Source organism: Syngnathus typhle, linkage group LG10 (assembly GCF_033458585.1).
Source record: "Syngnathus typhle isolate RoL2023-S1 ecotype Sweden linkage group LG10, RoL_Styp_1.0, whole genome shotgun sequence".
NCBI lineage: Eukaryota > Metazoa > Chordata > Actinopteri > Syngnathiformes > Syngnathidae > Syngnathus > Syngnathus typhle.
Genome location: NC_083747.1, coordinates 12,107,846 through 12,129,241, shown reverse-complemented (window position 1 = coordinate 12,129,241; position 21,396 = coordinate 12,107,846). Strand labels below are relative to the sequence as shown.

At 47.6% G+C, this 21,396-nt stretch overlaps 2 protein-coding genes across 2 annotated transcripts; both read left to right on the top strand.

Annotated features, from left to right (window-relative positions):
• The first annotated feature begins 1,443 nt into the window (after nt 1-1,443).
• On the top strand, nt 1,444-8,581 carry ca14 (carbonic anhydrase XIV). Its single transcript, XM_061289678.1, has 13 exons — nt 1,444-1,563; nt 1,771-1,794; nt 3,513-3,692; nt 3,751-3,896; nt 4,011-4,106; nt 4,184-4,250; nt 4,574-4,731; nt 5,178-5,304; nt 5,649-5,672; nt 5,738-5,822; nt 5,935-5,976; nt 7,456-7,509; nt 7,939-8,581. Exons 1-13 carry the CDS (start codon nt 1,503-1,505, stop codon nt 8,045-8,047), a joined length of 1,173 nt encoding a protein of 390 aa, XP_061145662.1. The 5' UTR covers nt 1,444-1,502; the 3' UTR covers nt 8,048-8,581.
• Nucleotides 8,582-14,301: 5,720 nt separating this feature from the next.
• On the top strand, nt 14,302-18,448 carry crabp2a (cellular retinoic acid binding protein 2, a). The gene is made up of 4 exons (XM_061289661.1): nt 14,302-14,584; nt 17,204-17,382; nt 17,463-17,579; nt 17,649-18,448. Exons 1-4 carry the CDS (start codon nt 14,317-14,319, stop codon nt 17,697-17,699), a joined length of 615 nt encoding a protein of 204 aa, XP_061145645.1. The 5' UTR covers nt 14,302-14,316; the 3' UTR covers nt 17,700-18,448.
• Nucleotides 18,449-21,396: the final 2,948 nt, after the last annotated feature.

The window sequence follows — 21,396 nt, the reverse complement described above, 5'->3', positions numbered from 1 at the left end:
ATGGATGGAAATAACACTGATGAGCGATCTAGTGTGGTGATGGCTCCCCCTAGTGGCAAAGGTCCACACAGCCAATCAACGGGCAGTGTGCCATTGCTTTATTATGCAACTGTTACCAAAGTGATCAGAAGCACGCTGAAGATAAGCAACGACACATGCCCATGCGAGTATGTGCAAGAGAATTGTAGTAGTAGTAGAAACAGGTGAGCAAAATATTAGAAACAGGTCCCAGCAGCATGACGCAGTGCAGGTGTAAAACAATTGTAAAGCACAAACACGAATATCTCTGACTGTTATCAAGCACAATTTGACATTCGTGTGTGTGTGTGTGTGTGCGTGCGTGTGTGTGTGTGTGTGTGTGTTGGGCTTCCTATAAAAGGAAATAGTATTTATTATTTAATATCTTTATACTTCCGAAATATACATGACAGATTTGTATGTATGATCATATTCTCTTGATGCAAAACATTTTTTAATGCATGTTGCACTGTTCTGGAGGCACATATTCCATTTTATTCTCCCCAATGCTTGTGTTAAATATTTTTGTATACAGTTAGAATTATTTGTGTTTGTTTCAAATTGAATACAGTATAAACAATGAAATACGTGACGCTGATTGACGGCTTAAAACTGTAAAAATTGATACATTTGTTTCCAACATAAAACATTTGAGAACTCTTTAGGTGGCATTTTAAGCTAGGTGTAAACACTAAACAATTCAGAATAGAATGACATTATGCAAAGTTTGCAAAATGTTCTTACCCTCCAGTGAAGCCTTGGTGAAAAGACTAGAAATGGATGACATGGATTTAGGTGTTCCCCATCGTCCATTTGCCTACGTTTTGTTGGCTTACCTATAAAGTGAAGAGAAATTTGTCATATCACAGCTACAGTAATCGTTAATAACTGAACCAAATTTGAAGGACTATGCCACTCCCAGATGAAGTTTACTGTCAAACTAAACAGAAAGCGAGCAATAGATGTGCTTGAGAACATTGTATTATGAAAGTCTGCTCATCTTAATGCTAACAAACAATGCCAATGACACGCTAATGCTTAGCACTGAGCGCTGTGGTTTTAGAAACAACGGATGCTCGAACACAAACGGTGGCGTAACAATGTAGACAGTTAGGATGCAGAAATGTATTTCCAGGAAACAATTATACCCTCTTGAATGATAACTATCATTGTGTCACTGAATTATCCTTGGCCACTTGGTGCTTGCAACTTAGCTCACTTCAGCACCTGTTCAAGGACCCCATAAGCCGGCCTGTATCCATCCGCTGCCCACTCAAGGGAGCAGTGGGCAGGTGGGCTCGCCGTACCCGGCGGGCCGCTCTCCCCCTTCGCCCGCTCTCTCGCTTGCTCTCTCTCTCGTCGCTTGTTCTCTCCCTCCGTGTCCCTTTCTGTCCCCCTCGCTCTCTCACTTCACTCCTCATCCCTCCGTCCACCGTTGTGCGTTTGGCAGTGTTGTGTGTGTATGTGTGTGTGTGTGGGCTTCCATGGACTCTGTGGCTCCTTTTGTGCTGCTTTTGCTGCCCGGCCTCCAGTGGGCAGCTGCCGGTAAGTATTTCATTTACATAATAATCAGCACCGGGTGAGCTGAGGTTCTTTTTTTGTTGCATTTATGAAATGTGTTGCTGAGAGATGTGTTGTACAGTAGTCGCAGTGCAGCCGCAAACTCCGTCTGCGGGTTGGAGGAGTTTTTGTTGTGAGACTTGAATGATTATAAAACAAGTTGAAAAGAGGTCTCACTCTTGTGTTTTCCAGAGGACACAAGCTGGACCTACACTGGTAAGTAAGAATGTTTTTTTGTGTTTTGAGATGGTTTTACAAAAGCTGTTTTGTCATCCGGGCTGCTCGATTGACGCGAGGTTTAGGAAATTTTAGTTTGAAACCAAGGTGGGAATTCTGTCATTAGTGATTATTCTTTTTGCATGGCCACAAATATGTTGGTGACATCCCCACAGCAGTGGTGGTTAACATTCTTAAACCTTCTAATAGCAAAAAAGATTTTTGGGGGGCTTTGGGGTTACGCTGGTCAGTATTGCACGGCAGGCCTTGTTAAATGCTCACACTTGGCCCACGGGCCAGAGCAAAACCACCACTAAATCTAGTTTCAAGTCACCCAATATGAAGATGCGAGGCTTCCATCTCATGACTATCCAAAACATGGTTGGCCTGCTTTTGTGTGCGTGTTCGATTGTCCCCGCCTTTTCTCCCTCTGTTGCCCCTCTCCTTGCCTCTCCGCACGTGTTAGTTCCAGTTGGTCAGGCTGGCGTGAGCGCAGTGCTCACACAGAGATGATGGAGGTCTGCAAGGGGGTAGCAAGGATTCCGGGGCAAAATTGCCAAATGAAGAGAGAGGCAAGTGCATGACGATGGCGCTGGCGGGCCAGAGCAAGAGAGCAAGAGATGGAGACAGGCCGGGCCGAAGCCTCCCCAGTTGCGTGGTGTATTGTTGCGGCGCACAATCAACACACAGGTTATTGTGCTGCAGACCCACACTGAGCATGCCTATGCTATGGACAATGGTAGAGCGGGTACGAATGGGGTGCATCGGGGGGGGGGGGGCAGTGCACTTTGTGCATTGGCGATACCAGTACCAGACAGCGAATGGTTTCTATTCAAGCAGGTTTCAACTTGGGGCGGACCCGGACGCCTTCCTGCTTCCGACAAGGCACATCTGCATTCAAAAAATGCACTGTTACTACAAAACCTACTTCATCAGCTTGATATATATATTCCGGGTAGGAGCTGTGTGGAAATAGTAGACTTGAAGGTAAACACCTTTCAGCCGATTGCAAGTTTTTCTCTTCTGTGGCAGCAATCCTGCTTTGAGCGAGCAAGATGCGAGCGCTGTGGCGTTGCAGGTGACTCGACTCACTTCACAAGTTCCTCAAAAATGAAGGCATCAAGTTGTGTACTGCCACTCCCAGTTGAAGTTGGCAGTCAAACTAAGATAACTGCACTTTGCGCAGTTAAAACAACCACATAGCCCTTACTAGCTTAATGCTAACATGGGCAAACAATTAGTATCTGAACACAACCTGCATTATGCGGTGGGGGGCCTCTTGAAGAGGGGCCGCCTGGATTTTGGGCCGCATTATGACAAGTGATTGTTATGGTGCTCGCTTGAATAACGGCCGCGCGCGATGTGGCCTCAAGCTCGCTTGTTAGTTGAAGTGGAAAAAAACAAACAATTGCCTTTTCTCACACGAAAGAACAGCGTCATGTCAGACGGCAAAAATTTGCGATCTGTCCACTGTCACTTTTTGTCTACGTGAATCACCGTGCGTGTGCGTGTAGCCGATGCACGATGGGGGTGAGAGTTTTCAGCCCCAGGTTACCATAGAGACCTCCGAGACGACGAGCGGCGGTGCTGCTTAGGGGCAAATAGGGGAACGATGATCTCTTCATGACGTTTCGGATCTATTTCGTTGTAAAGCGCAGCAGGGAGACCATCCAGCCTGTCGTCAGGCTAAATAACGAAGCTCATGTTCCCCGCTGAAGGCATGGTGGGGCAGTCGGAGTGGTCGGAACATTTCCCCGAGTGCGGCGGTTCCTCTCAGTCTCCCGTTGACGTGGTGACCAGCCAAACTAAATATGACCCCGACTTGAGCCCCCTCACCCCGCTGGGCTACAGTCAGCACGACAACAGACCCTTCACGCTCTACAACAATGGACACACAGGTAACCACGGGAGCCCCCCTCCCGCAATGTTAGGTGAACATTTCCCTCCCGCCCCCAGCTGTGATCGAGCTGCCAGACTGGATGAGCCTGGGGGGGCTGCCCTGGCTCTTCTCAGCCGTACAGATGCACCTTCACTGGGGCAGCGGCGGCCCGAGCTCCGGGGGCAGTGAACACACCATCAACGGTCAGAGCGCAGAGGCGGAGGTAGGCGCCGAATTGTAACCGCATGGCCACCGACCGGAGGGAACCTAAAGACCGTTCTTCAGCACGCATTGTCAGCAGTTCACCAACCCCATGAAAACTTGCGTCCTGTTGCAGCTGCACGTGGTGCACTTCAACTCGGAGCTCTATCCCAACGCATCTGTCGCCATGACGCAAAGGAACGGCTTGGCGGTGCTGGGAATTCTCATTGTGGTAACGCGCAAGCCCTGCTCAACCACCTGGCTGCAAACTGGCCGCACTTGCTGATCGCTGCCCTTGATGTGCTTCAGACAGGCGAGGAGACCAACCCGTCCTTCAACAACATCATCAACTACCTGAGCCGCGTCAGACACGCAGGTAGGGCCAAGGAGTGGAGTGTTGTCTTTTTGCCAAGACATAAAAAAACTGTTGTCACACTTTCTCCTTTACTTGTGTTACTCATGCATTGGTCACCAGGGGGCAGCACAATATGTTGTACAGTACTGGAGGCTCAGCTCCTCTCTGTTATCAGTGCGGCAGTATTATGAGTCCCTCTATGCATGATATGTGAGTTGAGATTTTGAAGGGCAATGTTGTAAGATGGCATCAAATTAAATTAACCATACTATCATTTTTTTGCGATTTGGGAATAGCTCGTGGTTGTCGCCCAGATTCTAACTGCTTTTGTTCCCCACCACAAGACCAGAAAGTGTTGATCCCAGCCTTTGACGTTCAGTCGCTGCTCCCTACCGACCTGGGTCGCTACTATCGCTACAACGGCTCCCTGACCACGCCGCCGTGCTACCAGACCGTGATCTGGACTCTGTTCCACGAGAGGGTTCAAATCTCCAAGGCTCAGGTGAGCCTGACACCTGCAGACGTTCGCAACCGACTTCTCTCCAGGCAATCGCAACAGATGAGAGACCGGTTTTAGCCATTTCCACTTGACAAATATATTGCTGAAACAAGTCCCAACACTGCACACGTCTACGATATTAGATATAGAAACATAGAATTAAAATTGAATTAAATTACAAATTAATCAAAACTAAAATTAAAGATAAAAAGTAAATTAAAATGAAATTAAAAATACTTAAAAAAATTAAAATAAAATTAAAAATCCATTAAGTTAAAATTAATTATTAATGAAATTAAAAATGAAAAGTATCACCAATACTGTCTGTATTGGAAGATACCCCCCCCTAAAAAGATTGGACAGGCCAAAAAGTTGTATTATTAACAGGCAGAACAAGAAGAAAAGCAAAACTTACTTTTTGGTTGACTGCAACAGTGTGTCTTCTGCAGCTGTTGAAGATGGAGACCCTCTTGTACTCCAGTCGAGCAGAACATCCGGACCGGATGCTGCTGCAGGACAACTATCGTGCCACGCAGCCGCTCAACCACAGAGTGATATTTGCTTCCTTCACAGCAGGTGACACGTGGGATCATTAAGGGGAGCATGTTTTGTCACGTCTCCCGGCATCGACAGAGGAAAAAAAACTGAAATGTGGCAATATCAAAGGCGAGGAGCGGTCGGGAAAGGCGGCAAGAAGAACCGCGTTTCTTTGTGAGCCGATTAGCGGTAAAAAGACGGGATTTGGCAAAAAACAAACAATGACTTCATTGTTTTCACAAGAAAGTGGGACAAGTGAGGAACCGGGCTGACTCTGAGACAAAAAATGAAAGCATTTGTGCAGAGTGATTGAAGTGGAAGGGCCAAAACGTAGACAAGGCCTTCAATTCGAAATGAATGATGCCTTCCTCTCTTTGTTGCAGAGTCGGGCAAGGAGCTCTCTTCAGGTAAGGCCCACGATTGCGTGGCAGGGTTTCCCCCGCCTGAGCTTTTCTCGCCTCGTTGCCTGCAGGTGAAGTCACCGCCATCGTGATTGGCATCATGTGCGGCTGCGTGGGCCTGGCAGTCATCGTCCGCTTTATCATCAAGACCGTCCGGTAAGATGGCGCGCCGGCGCGCCTCGTGGCTCCGGATGGCTCTTGAAAACAGCCAAGTGCCACTTGGCCGCCATCCCACCGCGACCGTTTTAACTTTTCCGTCTCTTGGCAGATTTTTCGCTTACCTTCGCCGTGAAAGGGTCGCGGTGAACAGGTGGCGCACATCGCCGACAAGGAGACCACAAGTCGTCTTTTTGTCACCTTCCCCTTTGGGTTGACAGATGTCTTTCAGCGCTCTTCTAATCCGAAAAAAGACAGCGCTGCCTTGAGATACGAGTCACTCCGCTCAATTTTCAGCTGACCTTTCCTCAAAAACTAAACAAAATGGCAAAAACGAGACCTTGCGTGTTTAAAACAACCAGCCTTTCAGGCTGCTCGCCAAATGCTAATGCCCAAATGCTAATGCCTTAACCCTTTAAGCAGCTTCTATTACAGTAATTACTGTCATAAATTCTTTATCCTCTGCCTAAAACAACTAATATTAGCGCCGTATCGACAAGCTCAGAGTTGTTAAGTTCTTTTTCTTTTTGATGATTTCATAATAATGTTTTTAAGTACAATATTATGAAGTGGTATGACTTAAACGTCCATCTCAAGCCATCGCTGTACTTGGGGGGAACCGTGAAGACAGCATCACGGTGACGATTAGAACCCGACCATATATTGACACGGATGAAATTTGGGACCGAGCGGCCGTCTGAATTGCGGAGGCCATTTCGGAGGAGCCGCCCTTATGCGGTCGATGGAAGCGACGTCGTCAGAGGCCAAATCAACATCTGCCGATGGGTTATTTCTGTGCTTGCTATTTTGTTTCGCGGTTCCAAAACAGTCAACGGACGTTTGACCTGTCCAAGCCGCAGCACAAGGAATCTCTCACGCTAATGATGGCCGCATTCCATCGGGCTAAGCTACTTTCCGCGCTTTCGCCGACATTGACGTTAACACCTGCGCGCGCCAAAGGAAAGATGAGCAAAATGCACCACGCAAGCCATCACATGGTTGCGTGGGAGCGGACAATCTTTGTGTTGGTTGGGATCTAAGAAATAAATTCAATCAATATATAATCGGCTTGCTGGGATTGCTCCATAAAAGTGAAACACAAGAGAAAGTGAGCCCGAGATTAGCGCTGAAGATAATCTGATCCTCTTTGCCCTGTCGCAATAACACCACTCGTGCCCAGTACTGCTCGCCAAATTACGACTTGGACTCGAAAGAAGCGGCGAAATTGAGGAGGTTGGAATCCAAGTGGCTTTAAAAGCTGATTGGAGTTTCACACAGGTCCAGAAGTATTGGGACATGGACACAACTGGCACCAACTTTTGGGCTCTCAACAGGCACCATTTCAAATGCATTGGAGTTTATTGATGTCCAAATCAGGTGATGGAGAACCATCACGGATGTGAGAATTTCAGGATGGGTTCTCCTTGTCTTTCGCCAAATGCTTCAGAACTGAGTGGGCAAACGTACTGCCAAAGAGATGACAACGGTGTCCATGTCTTTGGAAACTCACATCCATCAGATAACACAGCACCTCAAATGATCAATTCCAATCTAATCCAATCCAATCAGTTGTGACTAATAACATCTTGTGCTTGGATCAAATCAATGATATTTCTTTCTTGTGATCTGACAGCTCTACCTCTAGCTGGGACGTCCTTACCAATAACCGGCCAGCTCCGATCCAAAGGTTGACCAAAGAGGCTGCATTGATTCCCTTTCAACTGAAAACTTCTCTTTGCTTTAACTGCCCATTTATCTTTTCTTTGGCTAATAACACCAATAGCGATGGAACAATCCCAGACCTTAACCAATCTGGAAAGGGTTCCCTCAGGCTTTTGGGTGGGGCTGGGGTTAGGTTCGGCTCGGCAGGGGCATCCTGGACTGGGCACCAGCCGCTATCATGAAAAAACATTTATTTCCTTGTACCCTCGCTTACTCATCCAATTTTCACTAATAACTAATCATCTCATTTTCTTCTCCATAAAATAACGTCCACCGTAATCACCCTACACCAACCAGGACACTTCTCCTTGCATTCTTTGCCCAAGAGGGACCTCTACTGGTCAACCTTTCAAACTACTCTGTCAAGTGTGACACTTTGCTTTTGCTCTTTCAGGATGAAGCAGCCCGAGAAAGCAAACGATAAACAGCAAGAGATGGTTCTCAACTGCACCAGTCAAGCAGAAAAGCTCGAGGAGCGCTCGTCTGCACAAAGCGAGCCCTAACCGTGCAGAAAGATGCCAGAACTCGTCCACGACGGGAAAAACAGTTTTAGAAGAAAGTGCGGGAAGGAAATCACGAGGATTAAGTCATGAATGCCTCCACCGAATAATGGTGGCAAACATTTTGTGTGGTTGCACGCAAAGCATTTAAATATGTCACTTTGCTGGCTCTCGTTGTCCCACTTGCAATGTCTGCTGGCATGCCTGAATTGTTTGTGGAAATACTTTCGACAGGGTCCCCCTCCCTTTTTCAAGTCCGCCGTTTTTCCATCATCTCCATCCTGCCTTTCAGCACAAGCACACACTGCACTGACCGAAATGTTGACATGTTCCATATCTAGCCGATGTATTTTTATGAGCCTGCTCGGGGACGTGAGCGTCGAAGCATGCAGAACGGCCCACCGGCACGTGCGAGTCGAAATAAAGTCACACAATAGATTTCTGATGTAGCATATTGTCCTGATTTGTCTTTTGTCATTTTGAATTGTTATTGTATTTTCAAGATGCGCAACACAATTAAATTTAAGAAGCACTTCAGATGTCTCATTTGCTTTTATTTTACATCCAAGTTTCTACTGATTGCTTAGAGATGAAATGGAAAATTTTGGGCCAACCTGGCCGTATTCAGAGCCACCGAGCCTTCCCACATTTACAACGGCGTTTTCCATTTATCAGAAAGGAAAGAGAAGAGTGGCTCAGCATGGGCAGCGTGCAACTCAAGCGCCTCGATTACTCACGTTCCTTTTGTTCCCCCCCCCCCCCCCCTCCTTCCACTTTGGAAACCTCTTTGCACTTTAAGTTTTTAATTCTGGGGCTCATTTTTTTTTACAAGTGGGTCCCCTTAAAACATGCTGCTTTTTATGGGTGAGCAAGAGAGAAAGGTCAGCAGGTTTGAGAGCAGAAATTAAAAAAAAAAATTGCTTGAAATATTGATTGAAATTTTGGGTGAATTACAGGCTTCTTTATCAATAACTGGACGGATGCCGCCCATTCCGTCGCATCTTAACAAGCAGGCTGAAGGTCCAACGGCAATGGAAAAGGACACGAGGAGTGAGCGAAAGCTGAGAAGCGTCCAAAGCGTCCGTTCCCATCGTTGTCACCTCAGTTTGTGTTGTGGCCGTTTTCTGAAGCCTGCCTAGTTCATGAAAAGTGCACGGCTGCTTGCGATTGTGTGACTGCTCCTTTTCTTCTCGCGTCCAACCGTTTTGCCCCCTGCCTGGCTTCTCACTCGCCACTCATTCTTTTATTCTCCTCTCGCCTTTCTTGAGTAAACCGAGTGTTACTTACTTTTGCTTCCTCCGCAGTTGCAGTTGAGCATGCGTGACATGTTTATGTGTCTGCACGTAAACGTGCAGACATATTTGTGTCTGCACGTCAACGTGAAATGAAGTCAAGTTCGGTCAATCAAACGTGGGTCACCTTCATTACCGACAAATGTTTGCTTGCTTAATGCTAACGCACAATGCAAAAACACCATATCATCGAGTTTGAGGTAGGAGTAAGAAAAGCTCAAGGCACACGTGATGCGTCTTCAAATGACGTCACTGGCCATTGAGAGGAAAGCAAGCAAGCAAGCACGTGTCGGTTTCTGTGACACGAGGCTAATGATGACAAAGGAGCCCAGAGGAACGCCGACGGAGAGCAAAGCGGAGACAGCTAATGATGCTTGGACGAAATGCAAAGTTGGGTGAGAGGACAGAAGCAAAAGCAGACAAGTGGAAAGTCGCCCATCGTTTGTTTTCAGAAATTAGATTTGCCTTCCCCGATGTTCTCAACGGGCCACGATGAAAGGTCAGTGAAATTATATTCACTCAAAGAAAGACGAGGGCCGCTGCAGTTTTGGTTTCAGCAAGATCGCAGAGTTGAGCCCATTTCCCTTTTTATTTGTTTTTTCGTTCAATACAACATCAGGGCGCAGATGAAGGAAGCTCTGCTTTGCATGTAAGAACGATTAGCAACGTGAAGGCGGGACAGGCTCCACAAGCATGTTCAAAACAGTTCAGTGACTCATCCGGCGAGGCCCATAACAACAAAGATGGGGGCAAAGAACCACAGCCAGGTTGCTTTCAAGCTGGGGGCGTGTCCTTTGGTATCGGGATCCTGGCAGCCTCTGGCATAGTTGCCTGGCTTGGCGCTTCGGGGGTTTCCCTCAAAGTGGACCGGCAGGCACTGGTTCTCCAGCACCTCGCAGGCCAGGATCAGATGTTTGCTTTCCCGCAGCACGTTCTTGATGCCGCAGGTGCCATGCTCGCTCCTCACCGTGACAAAGGAGAAGCGCTCCCGGCTGATGCAGAGGTTCTCTTGGAAGATCTGGCCCCCTCTGCTGGAGCACACCGCCCTTACCCTGTCCAGGTCTTTGGGGTCCAGGAAGGACTGGGTGGGTCTATCGCAGCCGCCGTTGTTCTTGATGTAGCTCCTCCACTCGGCAGGGTCAAGAGAGGCGGGCAGCCCCGAGCGGACGTGACGCCTGATAAACGTGTTATAGCCGTTGTTCCATTTGGATCGCTGGCAGGGAGCGTCGTTGCCCGCGCGTGTCCGATGGGCTGACAGGACGCAGGCGGCCAGCATCAACGCCAAGCCCGCGGCGGCCATGACCAGACAAACTCTTTCACTCGCCTCCAGGCAGAGCCCACCCTGGGTTTTTACAGCCTGCTGCAAAAAGGCGGCGCTCTGTCTCAGCTTGCCGCAGCCCCGCAAGAGTCAACAGCTGTCTGCCTCTCCGCTCAGCATAAAAGCAAAACAACCACAGAAGAATCTCTACACCTTGTTTTTTGTTTGTTTTTGTTTCAGCAAAAAAGAAAGTTCCGGCTTGGCTGAAGACTGCCCTGGAAGTTGTAAATTTGGGACCTTTCCGTCGCGTGTTGCTTGCGCGTTTTCCGTCTTGGCGTGTGAGAGGGGCGGGGGGAGGGGCTTACTGGGAGCACACAGCTCTGCCTTATGTAACTCTGGCCTTTCACTTGGCAGAAGAGCGCTCGTGGCTAGACGGCGGGGATCCCTTTACGTCCAAAAATAGCAGCTCAAGGTCCAGCATGCTGCTGATGACGTTGTGTTTGTCCACACACGAGATCAACGAAAGACACGGCGGGAGTCCCAAAAATCCACATCATTGAGAACCTTAGTCTCAGCGTTTTTGTGCTTCTTCTCTTGTCCCACATTATGCCACCTTATCTCCAAGCCACTCTTGGAGGAGTTAAAGACCCCTCCCCCCTTCCCCATTGGTCCATATGTAAATTATGCAACAAAGATACAGTCGGTCATGGTTTCTGCCAGGAAATTGAGCCCACTGGTTTCCTAGGAGGCCAAAAGGTCGCTGATAATGACTTCCAGGAGTTGGCAAGATAGGCAAGGTCAAGTTCACATCTGCCTTGTCGGCTTGAGTGCTTTCATTTGAGGTCATCGGCACCATGAAGTGAAGCATGGCGGCAAAGTGTGACTTTAGAAACAGCTACGGAACACCTTGGTGGAGAGCTTCCACGACTTTGGTCCTCTGAAGGTCATCCTTCATTTTGGGCTGGAGTTGTCCACATTGCGTGAGGGGGAAATTAAGTGACACTCCGCAGAGGGCCGGAAATAGGAAACGATATGCTGTGCGAGAGGAAAAACAGGACGATTGGAAGCTCCACAATGTTTTTCCACACTCTCACTTTGCAACATGACCTCATGAGAAAGTTCAAAAGGTGAAGAGCCACACCGCGCCGCCGTGTTTGAGCTTGACGATTTTCCAGCAACGTGCTAAAGCTCCACGCGCATTTGCGCCGACATGAGCAAATATCTGTTGGCCTGCTGGGTGAGAAGGTCGTGGACAGTGTGACGCTCACACGTCTTCTCTCACGTTGTCAAGTGGCTCCATGACAAAAACTTTCCCGTTATGGTGATCTCATTTCCACTGGTCTCAAAGCTCAAAACATTCGATCAAGTCCGGCCAAAGAGACGTCGTCCCCGGTTTCCAATGCTCTGCCTCTTTTTTTAGATTTCAGATCGGAGTGCGCCCCCCCTTAGCTTTTGCCCTCCTCAACGTGCTTGAGGAATGTGTCCGAGTGGCACAAAAGAACAAAGGCCAGACGGGGGGGACGAAAAGCGGCCGGGGAGAAAGATGCATGAGGTTGAGGGGTGCAGCTCACGGTTGAATGCACCTGAATGCCGAGCGGCCCTTTGTCATGTTGCGCCGACATGCAGCGTCACACACACGTTACGCAGCTCTTCATCACACACTCGCAGTCTGCTTCACGGTCATTTGACTCTTCCCCGACGCCAACATTTTCATTCATTTCAGTCACCTTCAAAGCTCGAGCATCACTTTGGGAGTCCGGCCCGTGCGAGGGAGCGCCGCGGCAAACAAGCTGCATGAGCGAGATGGAAACAGAGTCATCAAAGCGCTAAATAGAAGCAAAGCAAGGCCTTGAGCTCTTTTGTCCTACAAAGTTGCCCCTGAGACTAGACAGAAAGCAGAAAATTTCCCAAAAGAAACTCAAATGTTCAACTACGGTTGCCTTAACAACAGCCCACGAACTTCATGCTATGGAAAATCCCATTTGCAAGCTAACGGTTAGCATTCACGGTTACAGTTGTATTTTGGGGGAAACGGTTAAAATATAAATTGTAACAATAATACCAGAACATTAAAGTTGATGTTGTACAAAAACGTTGTCATGTTACAGTGCCATTGTATTTTTCCTGTGCCAATGACAAACATTTTGAGTTTTGAAATGAGGACATCCATCTACATCAGGGGTCACCGACCTTTCTTAAACCGAGAGCTACTTCCTGGGTACTGATTAAAGCAAAGGGCTACCATGACACAAACTTCTGAAATAGCCAATTTGCTCAATTTGGCTTTCACATGTGTTATTATTGTCATTTCCAGTTCACATGTGTGATTTTAACAAGAATAGCAAAAATACAGTCAAACCTTGGTTTTTGACCACAATCCGTTCCAGAAGTCGTTTCGAGAAGCGACTCGGTAGAATATCGAATCCATTTCTCCCATTACAAATAATGGAATTTTTTTAAATCCGTTTCAAGACAAAAAAATAACGCCTTTTTTAAGCATTTTTGCATTTGCGCAACTGCAGCGCACCGCCGAACGCGCAACCGTAACACGTCGCCCACCGCGCAACTGCACTGCGCTGGTTGCATTATTGTGACAAAGCCGTCGCTGAAATTCAGAAAATATTTTTAAAGTCCTGATGTACTTTCCAAAATTTAAGTGGACCTCAGTGCGCAAGGAGCTTAATTTTGTCCGATCGCGCAACTGCAGCGCACCGCCGAACGCGCAACAGTAGTGCGTCGCCGACCGTGACCACTGTTCTCCTAAGAAGTTTTCGAAACGCTGTTGTCGTAACTTAACATCTTTTATTCTTGCAATATCTTGGATAAGTCTTATATGGCCCTCGCTCTTTTGCGCTCTTTCGCCGTATTTGGGCAATCCGCACAAATTGAGAAGCTACCACCTAGCGCAAACCAAAAGGTGGCACAGTTTGGACGCGCATAAAGGCGCGTGACTTCAATTAGCCAATTATCCATGTGTAACTCTTCTTTATTGCGCCTTGCGTGTGTGGACTGACACGGAGCGCGAGTATATTTGTAGCGGGGAGCCACGCCACGACAGATACCCCCCCCCGCGCAGTCGCCCGGGTTACCGCGCGCTAATTCGCCATGCAGCGGAGCGGATGGGATCATCCATCAAGAGTCAATGTTTAACGTCGGCTTTGTATCGGCACCATCCATCATGGGCGGCCTGCGTGCGCGCGCGCGCGTACGTGGTCCAACTACCTCCCACACCGCTGACCCTGCTCCACAATCCCCCCTCCCCCACCCCCTTGCGACTCTTCCCTTTGACGCAGCGGGGGGGAGGCAAAGGAAAGCTATCGGCGACCTGCACCGATCCCACCTTTTTTTTTTTTATTTCCTCGTCTAGCACCTCCCAGTAGCCCCGCCTCCCTTTTAAACTGATATTCCATCGTGCCGGCCAGAAGCTGTATCCCATTACCGGCGCCTTTATTTTTATGGCGGCAGCATTAAGATCGTGGGTGGTGAACTTGGCCCCAGTGAAATAGTCAAGCAGGCTGCCACCGACTTGCACTAGCTGGAAATCATGCTCACCACATCCACACCTAACGTCACCGTAACATCCCATCTAGACAGAAAAGAGGAAAGCGTCTCCAAACATGCCGCCTACAGGGAGCGTAATTCTATAAATGTACCGTACGTGGATCCATGCCGATAATCTGGTTGTCCAAAGGGGTGTGGATTGACTAATAAGGGGCGGGGACATGCCGCTCCACGAATATGCCCTTTTCCGCGGCGCAATTACATTTCATTTGCGCAGGCACACACAGGCGGTCAGGGACGATATCAGTGAAGTCCAGGACCAGGACCACGGAAGAACCGAAGAGGACGAGGTGCACATCGCTATAAGAGGACCACAAACAAGTTGCCATCTGAGCCCAAAGACCAACATGGACCGTAAAATCCCGGACTTTTCCGGCACTTGGGAGATGAAGAGTTCGGAGAACTTTGAGGAGCTCTTAAAAGTGTTGGGTGAGTGATGCAAATTCGTCCCACTTCCGCCGCACTTCTTTTCTTTTGTTTTTGTAGGTTACATCTCCTGTCTGTGCACCGGCCTCTATTACGCACAGGCAGGGGTCTTTGTCATTCTGCAGACGCTCCAAAATTCAAGTACCTTGGCCCCAGGCCAGCGTCACTAAGCCCCTTCACCCCACTCCCGCCCCCGTTTGGGCTGCCATAACACAAAAGAGACAAACGGCGGCACATCTGCCTGTGGCGCAGCACACGCATTGTGTGTGTGCGTGCGTGCGCGCGCTCGCTCGTCAATAAGCGCGCTGGGACGCGCGTACAGTGCGCGACGCTCTCGGATCGGCCTGATCCAAAGCGACAGTCGGGAACGACGAGGCGGGGGCACCTGCTGGTCGCAAGCTTTTGGCTCCCATGTCAAAACAATTGCATTGTTTGCACTTTTCATTTGAAATATGCTCTCCCATACACGGGGATGGAAAAGTTATCGAATATTTTGACAAGACGAAAGCTTAACTCCATTCTTTTAATAATGGTTAGTCGCAGCCCTAAACATATTTGGTATCTGTTGAAGCAGATTTGATTTACTAAAGCAATTGAACGAGCGCCAGCGGCTGTATGCATCCTTCCTCCATGCACCTAAACCACTTTTTGCTTTAAATGGGCCTTCGATTCTGAGCTCCAATGTAGCCGTAACCCAAATGCTGTTGTCAGCCAAACGGCAATTTGACCCTTGACTTGTGGCCTCGCAAATCTCAATCAGCACGTGCGTTTAAGCTACACACGGTGACCCCATCTCCATCTGGTGGCGAAGCGCAGCTGGATGCGACCTGTCAGCGGCCACCGATGCAACGCTCGCCCGACCGACCCGGTGGCTTCCTCCGCCCCCTGACCTCTGACCCCAAAACTCAGTCGGCGGGCGAGCTGCCTCAAAGTCAGCCGGGATGGCAGTCACTTGAGGAGTGTCAACTAAAATATTGTAAAAGTACTCACCTATCACAAGTCATGGTGAGGGAACAGGAAGATGATGTCATCACATTTTCCCTCTTCGCTGTCACTTGGAGACTTGATTGGCGCCACCCCAAAAACATTTTTAAAAAGTGTTGATAATTCTGGCAGTGATTTTCAAAATGTGGTACGCGTCTCAAGCTTATTTTTTGGTTTAATAATGTAAAGAATTAAACAGTTTTTCCATCATGAGTATATGCTTCAATCCAATTTATTGCGCTGCTCTTTTTGGTGTGCCTGCCTTGGCCACCAGGGAGCAGTATAACACTTGATGATGACTTCTACGAAGATGCTGTGATTTTTGGACAAGGATAAAGAATATATGCCTTTGAATATTGTTATATTATCTATCTACGTATTGTTTCAACATTTGTGTGGGAGTGACAGTAAACATCTTGAAGTCGCTTTTTAAAAATCTCAGTCACGATTATTCACTAATTGCCAAAGGGTTGCTTATAAAGAAAGTTGAGTTCGCCCCCAGCACACAGCGCACACGTCTGAAGTTTGTGCTCCCAAGTCAAAGCAAAAATAAAAAATTGAAGATTGAGGTGCTCAACTACTCAAGCACGGACGAGACAACGGCCGCACTGTACCGACGTGCTGCCGCCTTGTCAACCACTGCGCATTTCTTGTTGCGTATATATTTACTCTTGCTGACAGGTGGGAATGCGTGTGAGGTGGGAAACTCAACTGGAAGGCGGGCACTCACAATATTCACATTTGACTCCGGTTAAAGTAAACAGTAGTCTTCCAAATATTCCAAGTATTCGATTAAAAAAAAGAAGAAAATATTTATTTGAATAAAAGTGCAGATTTAAAAAATCAGCCCTATTTAAATGTTTAATTGCAGATCTTTGATCACGGTTAACTCAGCTTTGACATTTGACAGCCATCAATAGTCGTCTATTTTCTCGAGCCCGCGCTCGCCTTTGGAGGTGTCTCATTGAGTTGCATTCCCAAGTATTTATACTTGGCGGCTTTTGGCCTTTGTCTGAACCCAAGTTTCGAAATCACGATGACTCAAGTCTTGGGGGTAAAAAAAGACAGGTGGTGGTGACATGCGGGAATAATGTCCAAAGTGTGTATCCACAGCAACAACAAACAAACTCCACAAAGTCCTCAAACTCTCACCACTCACGAGAAGCTTGACAAGAAGATGGCAACCCGATTCACACTTGACACAAGCAAAACAAACAAAGTGAGGTGACAACAAAACACATCTGTGCAAGACTGGAGAAGGCTGATTGGAGAGGCTGGAGAAAGCTGATTGGTTGATGTGAGGAACATGCCTGATGAGAACAAAGTCAACAGAAGCAGTAGATGAGATTGGCGTTCGAGCTGCTTGCTTGGAAACATTTGTCACATTGAGCCCACCTGTATTTTCTTCTCGTCGCTTTTGTGTCACATTATTAATATTTGTTTGTTGGCCATGTTGGGGTTTGAGATGGGACAGAACAAAACTGGGGAAGATTTCCCAAAAGAGGAAGTGCGCTTGCAATGAGCACTGCAACCTGAGTATGAGACAATCCAATGATGGCATTTTTCTATGATATCGCTTGATTTAAAAAAAAAAAAAAAAAAAACACTTTAAAATTTTTGCTCCCACGTTTGCTGCAGGCGTAAACGTGATGCTGCGTAAAATTGCGGTGAAGGCGGCGTCCAAGCCTTTGGTGGAGATCACGCAGGATGGCGAGACTCTGTCCATCAAGACCTCCACCACGGTCCGGACAACCCACATCACCTTCACCGTGGGACAGGAGTTCAACGAGAGCACGGTGGACGGCCGGCCCTGCACGGTATGCACCGGAACATTCCCCGCAACATCGCCCAGCGCATCGTACCAATCCGCCTCCTGTTTGTTTCTCTCGGCGCTCAGAGTTTTCCGCGTTGGGAGACTGACAGCAAGATCAGCTGTGAGCAGACCCTGCAGAAAGGGGAGGGGCCTAAAACCTCCTGGACCCGAGAGATAACCAACGACAGCAAACTCGTGCTGGTAAAGAGAGACAGAGAAGAAAAACACTTTCTGGCGGGAATCAAACCGTTTGTGGTGTCTCTTTTGCAGACCATGCGAGCAGATGACGTGGTGTGTACCAGAGTCTACGAGCGCCAGTGAACAAGAGCACTTCTCACGTCTCTGTGATGCCTTCAATTGAATTTGTTCCAATTCTCCAATCTTGGCCCATTGAAATGAATGAAGATGCCATGGAACTGCTCCAACCTCCTGCCCAAAATATTATTTCCTGTTGCTTGTTTTTTTTACTTTTTACAATTCTTGAATATTGTACATTATACAAACAAAGCAAAATGTAAACTTCAAATTAGCGTGTTAAGTGAATCTCTTCCCACAAAATGTTCAATTAATTCTTTTCAATATAGAGGATAAAGACTATATGCATACTTTTCGCTTTTGTGTTTTGGCTTGAAAAATCACCACTATCAACGCTAACAGTCAACGATATTTTTTATTCATGCTAATTCAAACCTTAAGCGAGCAGTTTGTTTTTCAATTTGCGTGCTATTAGATGGCAAACTTCTTAAGTGTGGTCGTTGATATTGGAAGGCTCGGATTCGCTCTTGTGTCTTTGCCTGCACTCTGACCATTTTTCCTGGCTCTTGTGAAAATGTTCCCCATTTGAAATACAGAAATAGTTGTATGACAGATGTGCGGCTTTTATTTGCTGCGTATGCGTTTCCAATTGTCGTCACCGATCTCGCGTCTGTTTTTTTTTTTTGCCCCCGGCTGACCTTTTCATTTGATATTTATTAGCATAGGTTGTTACTTTATGTTTCACGTCTACCACATTCAATGCTATGAAGCAACGTTTCCGATGGGAGAACAATAAATCAGCAACTTTGACTTAATACTGAAGTGTTCGCAAAATTTGTGCAGATGGGACACAGGTCGCTATTTTATTTTGAGTTTTGGCTCGGACGTGCGCAATTCGAATAACTCGTCTGTGCTCCCGTTTACACTGTCAATCGTCTCGTTGCCACATTCCCTCAAAACTTCTCCTTTGGCGTGTTTCAGGTAGGCAAATATTTCCATTACTCCCCCCCCCCTCCACCCCCATCTGGCATCTTCAGACAGAGTAGCGCCCTCAAGACGCTGTCAAAATACAGCGGTGCAGTTTCAGAGCTGCCAGCTAGAGCGAATGAGGTTGAGCTCAGGCAGTGGAACAAGCTAAACTATAAAACATCTCGCCATGATGTCATTGTGACAGAAAGAGGAGCAGAAGCAGCTAGTTTGGGAAGAAGGTGGAACTCAGCTAATGGAAGAAGCCACTGGTGAGCTTCTTGACTTGCGCATTGACAAGAGTTGAAGTCACCCAAAATGTAAAACGAAAATCGTGCTAACCTTCATGCACCCTGTGTTTGGACACAAAACGTTGAAGACTCTTCAAAGAAAAACTGTTCAATGTTCTTGAAAACATTGCCTGGACTCAGAAGCATTTTTGTGGTGGTTTCACTTCAATCTATCAATGCCTCAGAAGGAATCGTTTTGGTCGTTGGAGCTTCCACTTGGGAAAACGTAACGGATCAAGTCAAGGTACTTTATTTGAATACATGCCAAAACTGATGAGAAAAGCTTTAGAGACGCAAGTAGGGAATCTCTCGGGCGTAGAAACAGAAGTCGGGTAAGCTTCTAAGGATTGGTGACCCCTTGTCCTTTTAAGTCCCCTTCTGAACACATCCAGATGGTTGAGAGCAGACTCGAGAGTCGACGGCCAATTAGCTGACACCGTCTTGGATATTTACCGCTGGCGGCTTGTTGTCAAGCAGACAAAGCAAATTGTACTAACAACGACTTGCGAGCAACAACTGAGCAACAATGAACCCGCCAAAGGGTTGCTTGGCAACCGCCTGGTTGCCGAGGCGTAAGCGCCTTTCTCTAACTTTATCGCTAAGTGACTTGATGGAAGTGGAAATCCCTTTTTGAGGGAACTCCTTGGTCAAGTGGTCAGTGAGCCGAGATTAGGCGGGCGGTGGCAGGAAATGCCGAGAGGATTACAAAGCACGGCCGATTGACAGCAGATGTGCTTAACGAGGAGAGGAGAGCAAAGCGGGCTGGGAAGAAAGATGGCCGCTTCGCTTAGACGTCTCATGACTTGAGAGCGGGTTGTTAGTCAGGAATTTAGTGATGCTAAAACAGCTTCTTGCAAACTATCTTGCTTCTTTGCCCTCCAGCTGTGTGCAGTTACAGTGTGACCCCAATAAAGCCCCCCCCACCACCCCCTTGTACCTCCTGCCCTAATAAAAGGGATAAATAACTAGCCCTCCCGAGCTGTTTATTACCCCCCAGGGCACTTAAAAGCAGCTGTCACGTCTCTCTTCAAAACGCCTTTCCTTACACCGGACACGTAAAGCTAAACAAAAACACACATGCACGCCCAAGCTCTTCACACGGATGACATCAAACGATGGCGAGTGGACGATCGGCTCGTAAAACAACTAAAAGGTGACCGCACGGCATGTTGCGCCACAACCTGGCAAAATTACACAAACACAGATTTGTGAGGAAGACAAATGTTCATCCATAGCATTAAGGTCGAGAGAAGAGCAACAAAGTTAGTTGTAGGAGCTCGGGAGGGGGCGGAGTCGAGCGCGGGAGAGGACTGCGGACACCTCCGTATACTTGAGAATGTGTCACATGAGGTAAGGCGGATCATTAGTGCTTTAACTGAAGCAATAATTGCAACACGGGTCAACTGCAATCTGGGAAAGAAGTGGGAGGGCACCTGAAGCAAGGCCCTGCGGGAACACACAGGAGCAAAATGATGGGACGAGGAAGGGGGCGGGGCTCTTTTCTTTCTTCGCCAGTGCATGCATTCCCACTGACTGGAATAATACAAACGGACACCATTATGAAAGCATCCAGAAGTCATCATATTACATAGATAGACTGTTTTTTGGAAAGGTTGGAACAAATTAATAGCGTTTCCATTCATTTCAATGGAGAATGACGATCTGAGATGCAAATCTTTGAAGTCGCCTGCACAAATTGAACTCTTTTAATGTGTAAACACACGAGATAAGAAACTTGTTTTGACCTTAATAATCAGTAGCGTGCAGCCCCACTTAAGAAATACAGACCAAGCAGTGTCTGGGAAGGAACTAACTTCTTTACGAGGAAAAAAAACAAAACACAAAAGAGGATCGGAGAGTTTGAGTCAACCCGAAGGAGGTGGAATGATCTTTTTGAAACTTCCTTATATGGTGACTCATCCGTTTTTGCATCAGCAGACCTCATCAAATGAGAGGAGCGTTTATCAAAAGCGGTACCGCTGCCCTGGTATAACCTCCCACTGCCGCCCCCTCCCCTCCCCCTTCTCGCTTGAGACAATGCCCTTACAGTAGGCTTGTCTTGAACTCGTTCTCTGTAGCCATGACGAATGTCCCGATGATCGGTGTAATTAGCAACTCTGGAAGTGAGCGAGGACAGACGGGAGACGGAGAGAGAGACAACTCAGTTTCCACATTCACGGAGGTGACCTCATCCCGCCCCACCACATTTGACGTTGGATTCCCGCTTCCATGAGCTCTAACATGCCCGGCCCGCCCCCGTCCTGTCCTTTCCTCTTTTGACTAATTCCAGATGACGAGAGCATCGGTGCATAGCTGAGGTGCTCGCAGAAGACCGACGTGGCCAAGCGTGGCAGGATGAAGCACACCTTGTAAAAGTGGAAATATCCAAACTAAAAGGCTCCTGCATATGTGTTTGTGTTGCACCTCGAGTCTGCAGAATCTGTAAGGTCTGGAAGGTTCTTCCAAGAAAACCTGGATTTGAGATGAATTGAAATGCATTTTGGAAA

What these genes read in the sequence shown, in the direction of transcription:
- ca14 (XM_061289678.1), top strand. Translation starts at nt 1,503, where the DNA reads ATGGACTCTGTGGCTCCTTTTGTGCTGCTTTTGCTGCCCGGCCTCCAG. An exon ending in CACAAGCTGGACCTACACTG is followed by an intron (nt 1,795 to 3,512) that starts GTAAGTAAGAAT and finishes TCCCCGCTGAAG; the next exon opens with GCATGGTGGGGCAGTCGGAG. An exon ending in ATTTGCTTCCTTCACAGCAG is followed by an intron (nt 5,305 to 5,648) that starts GTGACACGTGGG and finishes TCTTTGTTGCAG; the next exon opens with AGTCGGGCAAGGAGCTCTCT.
- crabp2a (XM_061289661.1), top strand. Translation starts at nt 14,317, where the DNA reads ATGCCGCTCCACGAATATGCCCTTTTCCGCGGCGCAATTACATTTCAT. An exon ending in GGAGCTCTTAAAAGTGTTGG is followed by an intron (nt 14,585 to 17,203) that starts GTGAGTGATGCA and finishes CGTTTGCTGCAG; the next exon opens with GCGTAAACGTGATGCTGCGT. An exon ending in TGGACGGCCGGCCCTGCACG is followed by an intron (nt 17,383 to 17,462) that starts GTATGCACCGGA and finishes CTCGGCGCTCAG; the next exon opens with AGTTTTCCGCGTTGGGAGAC.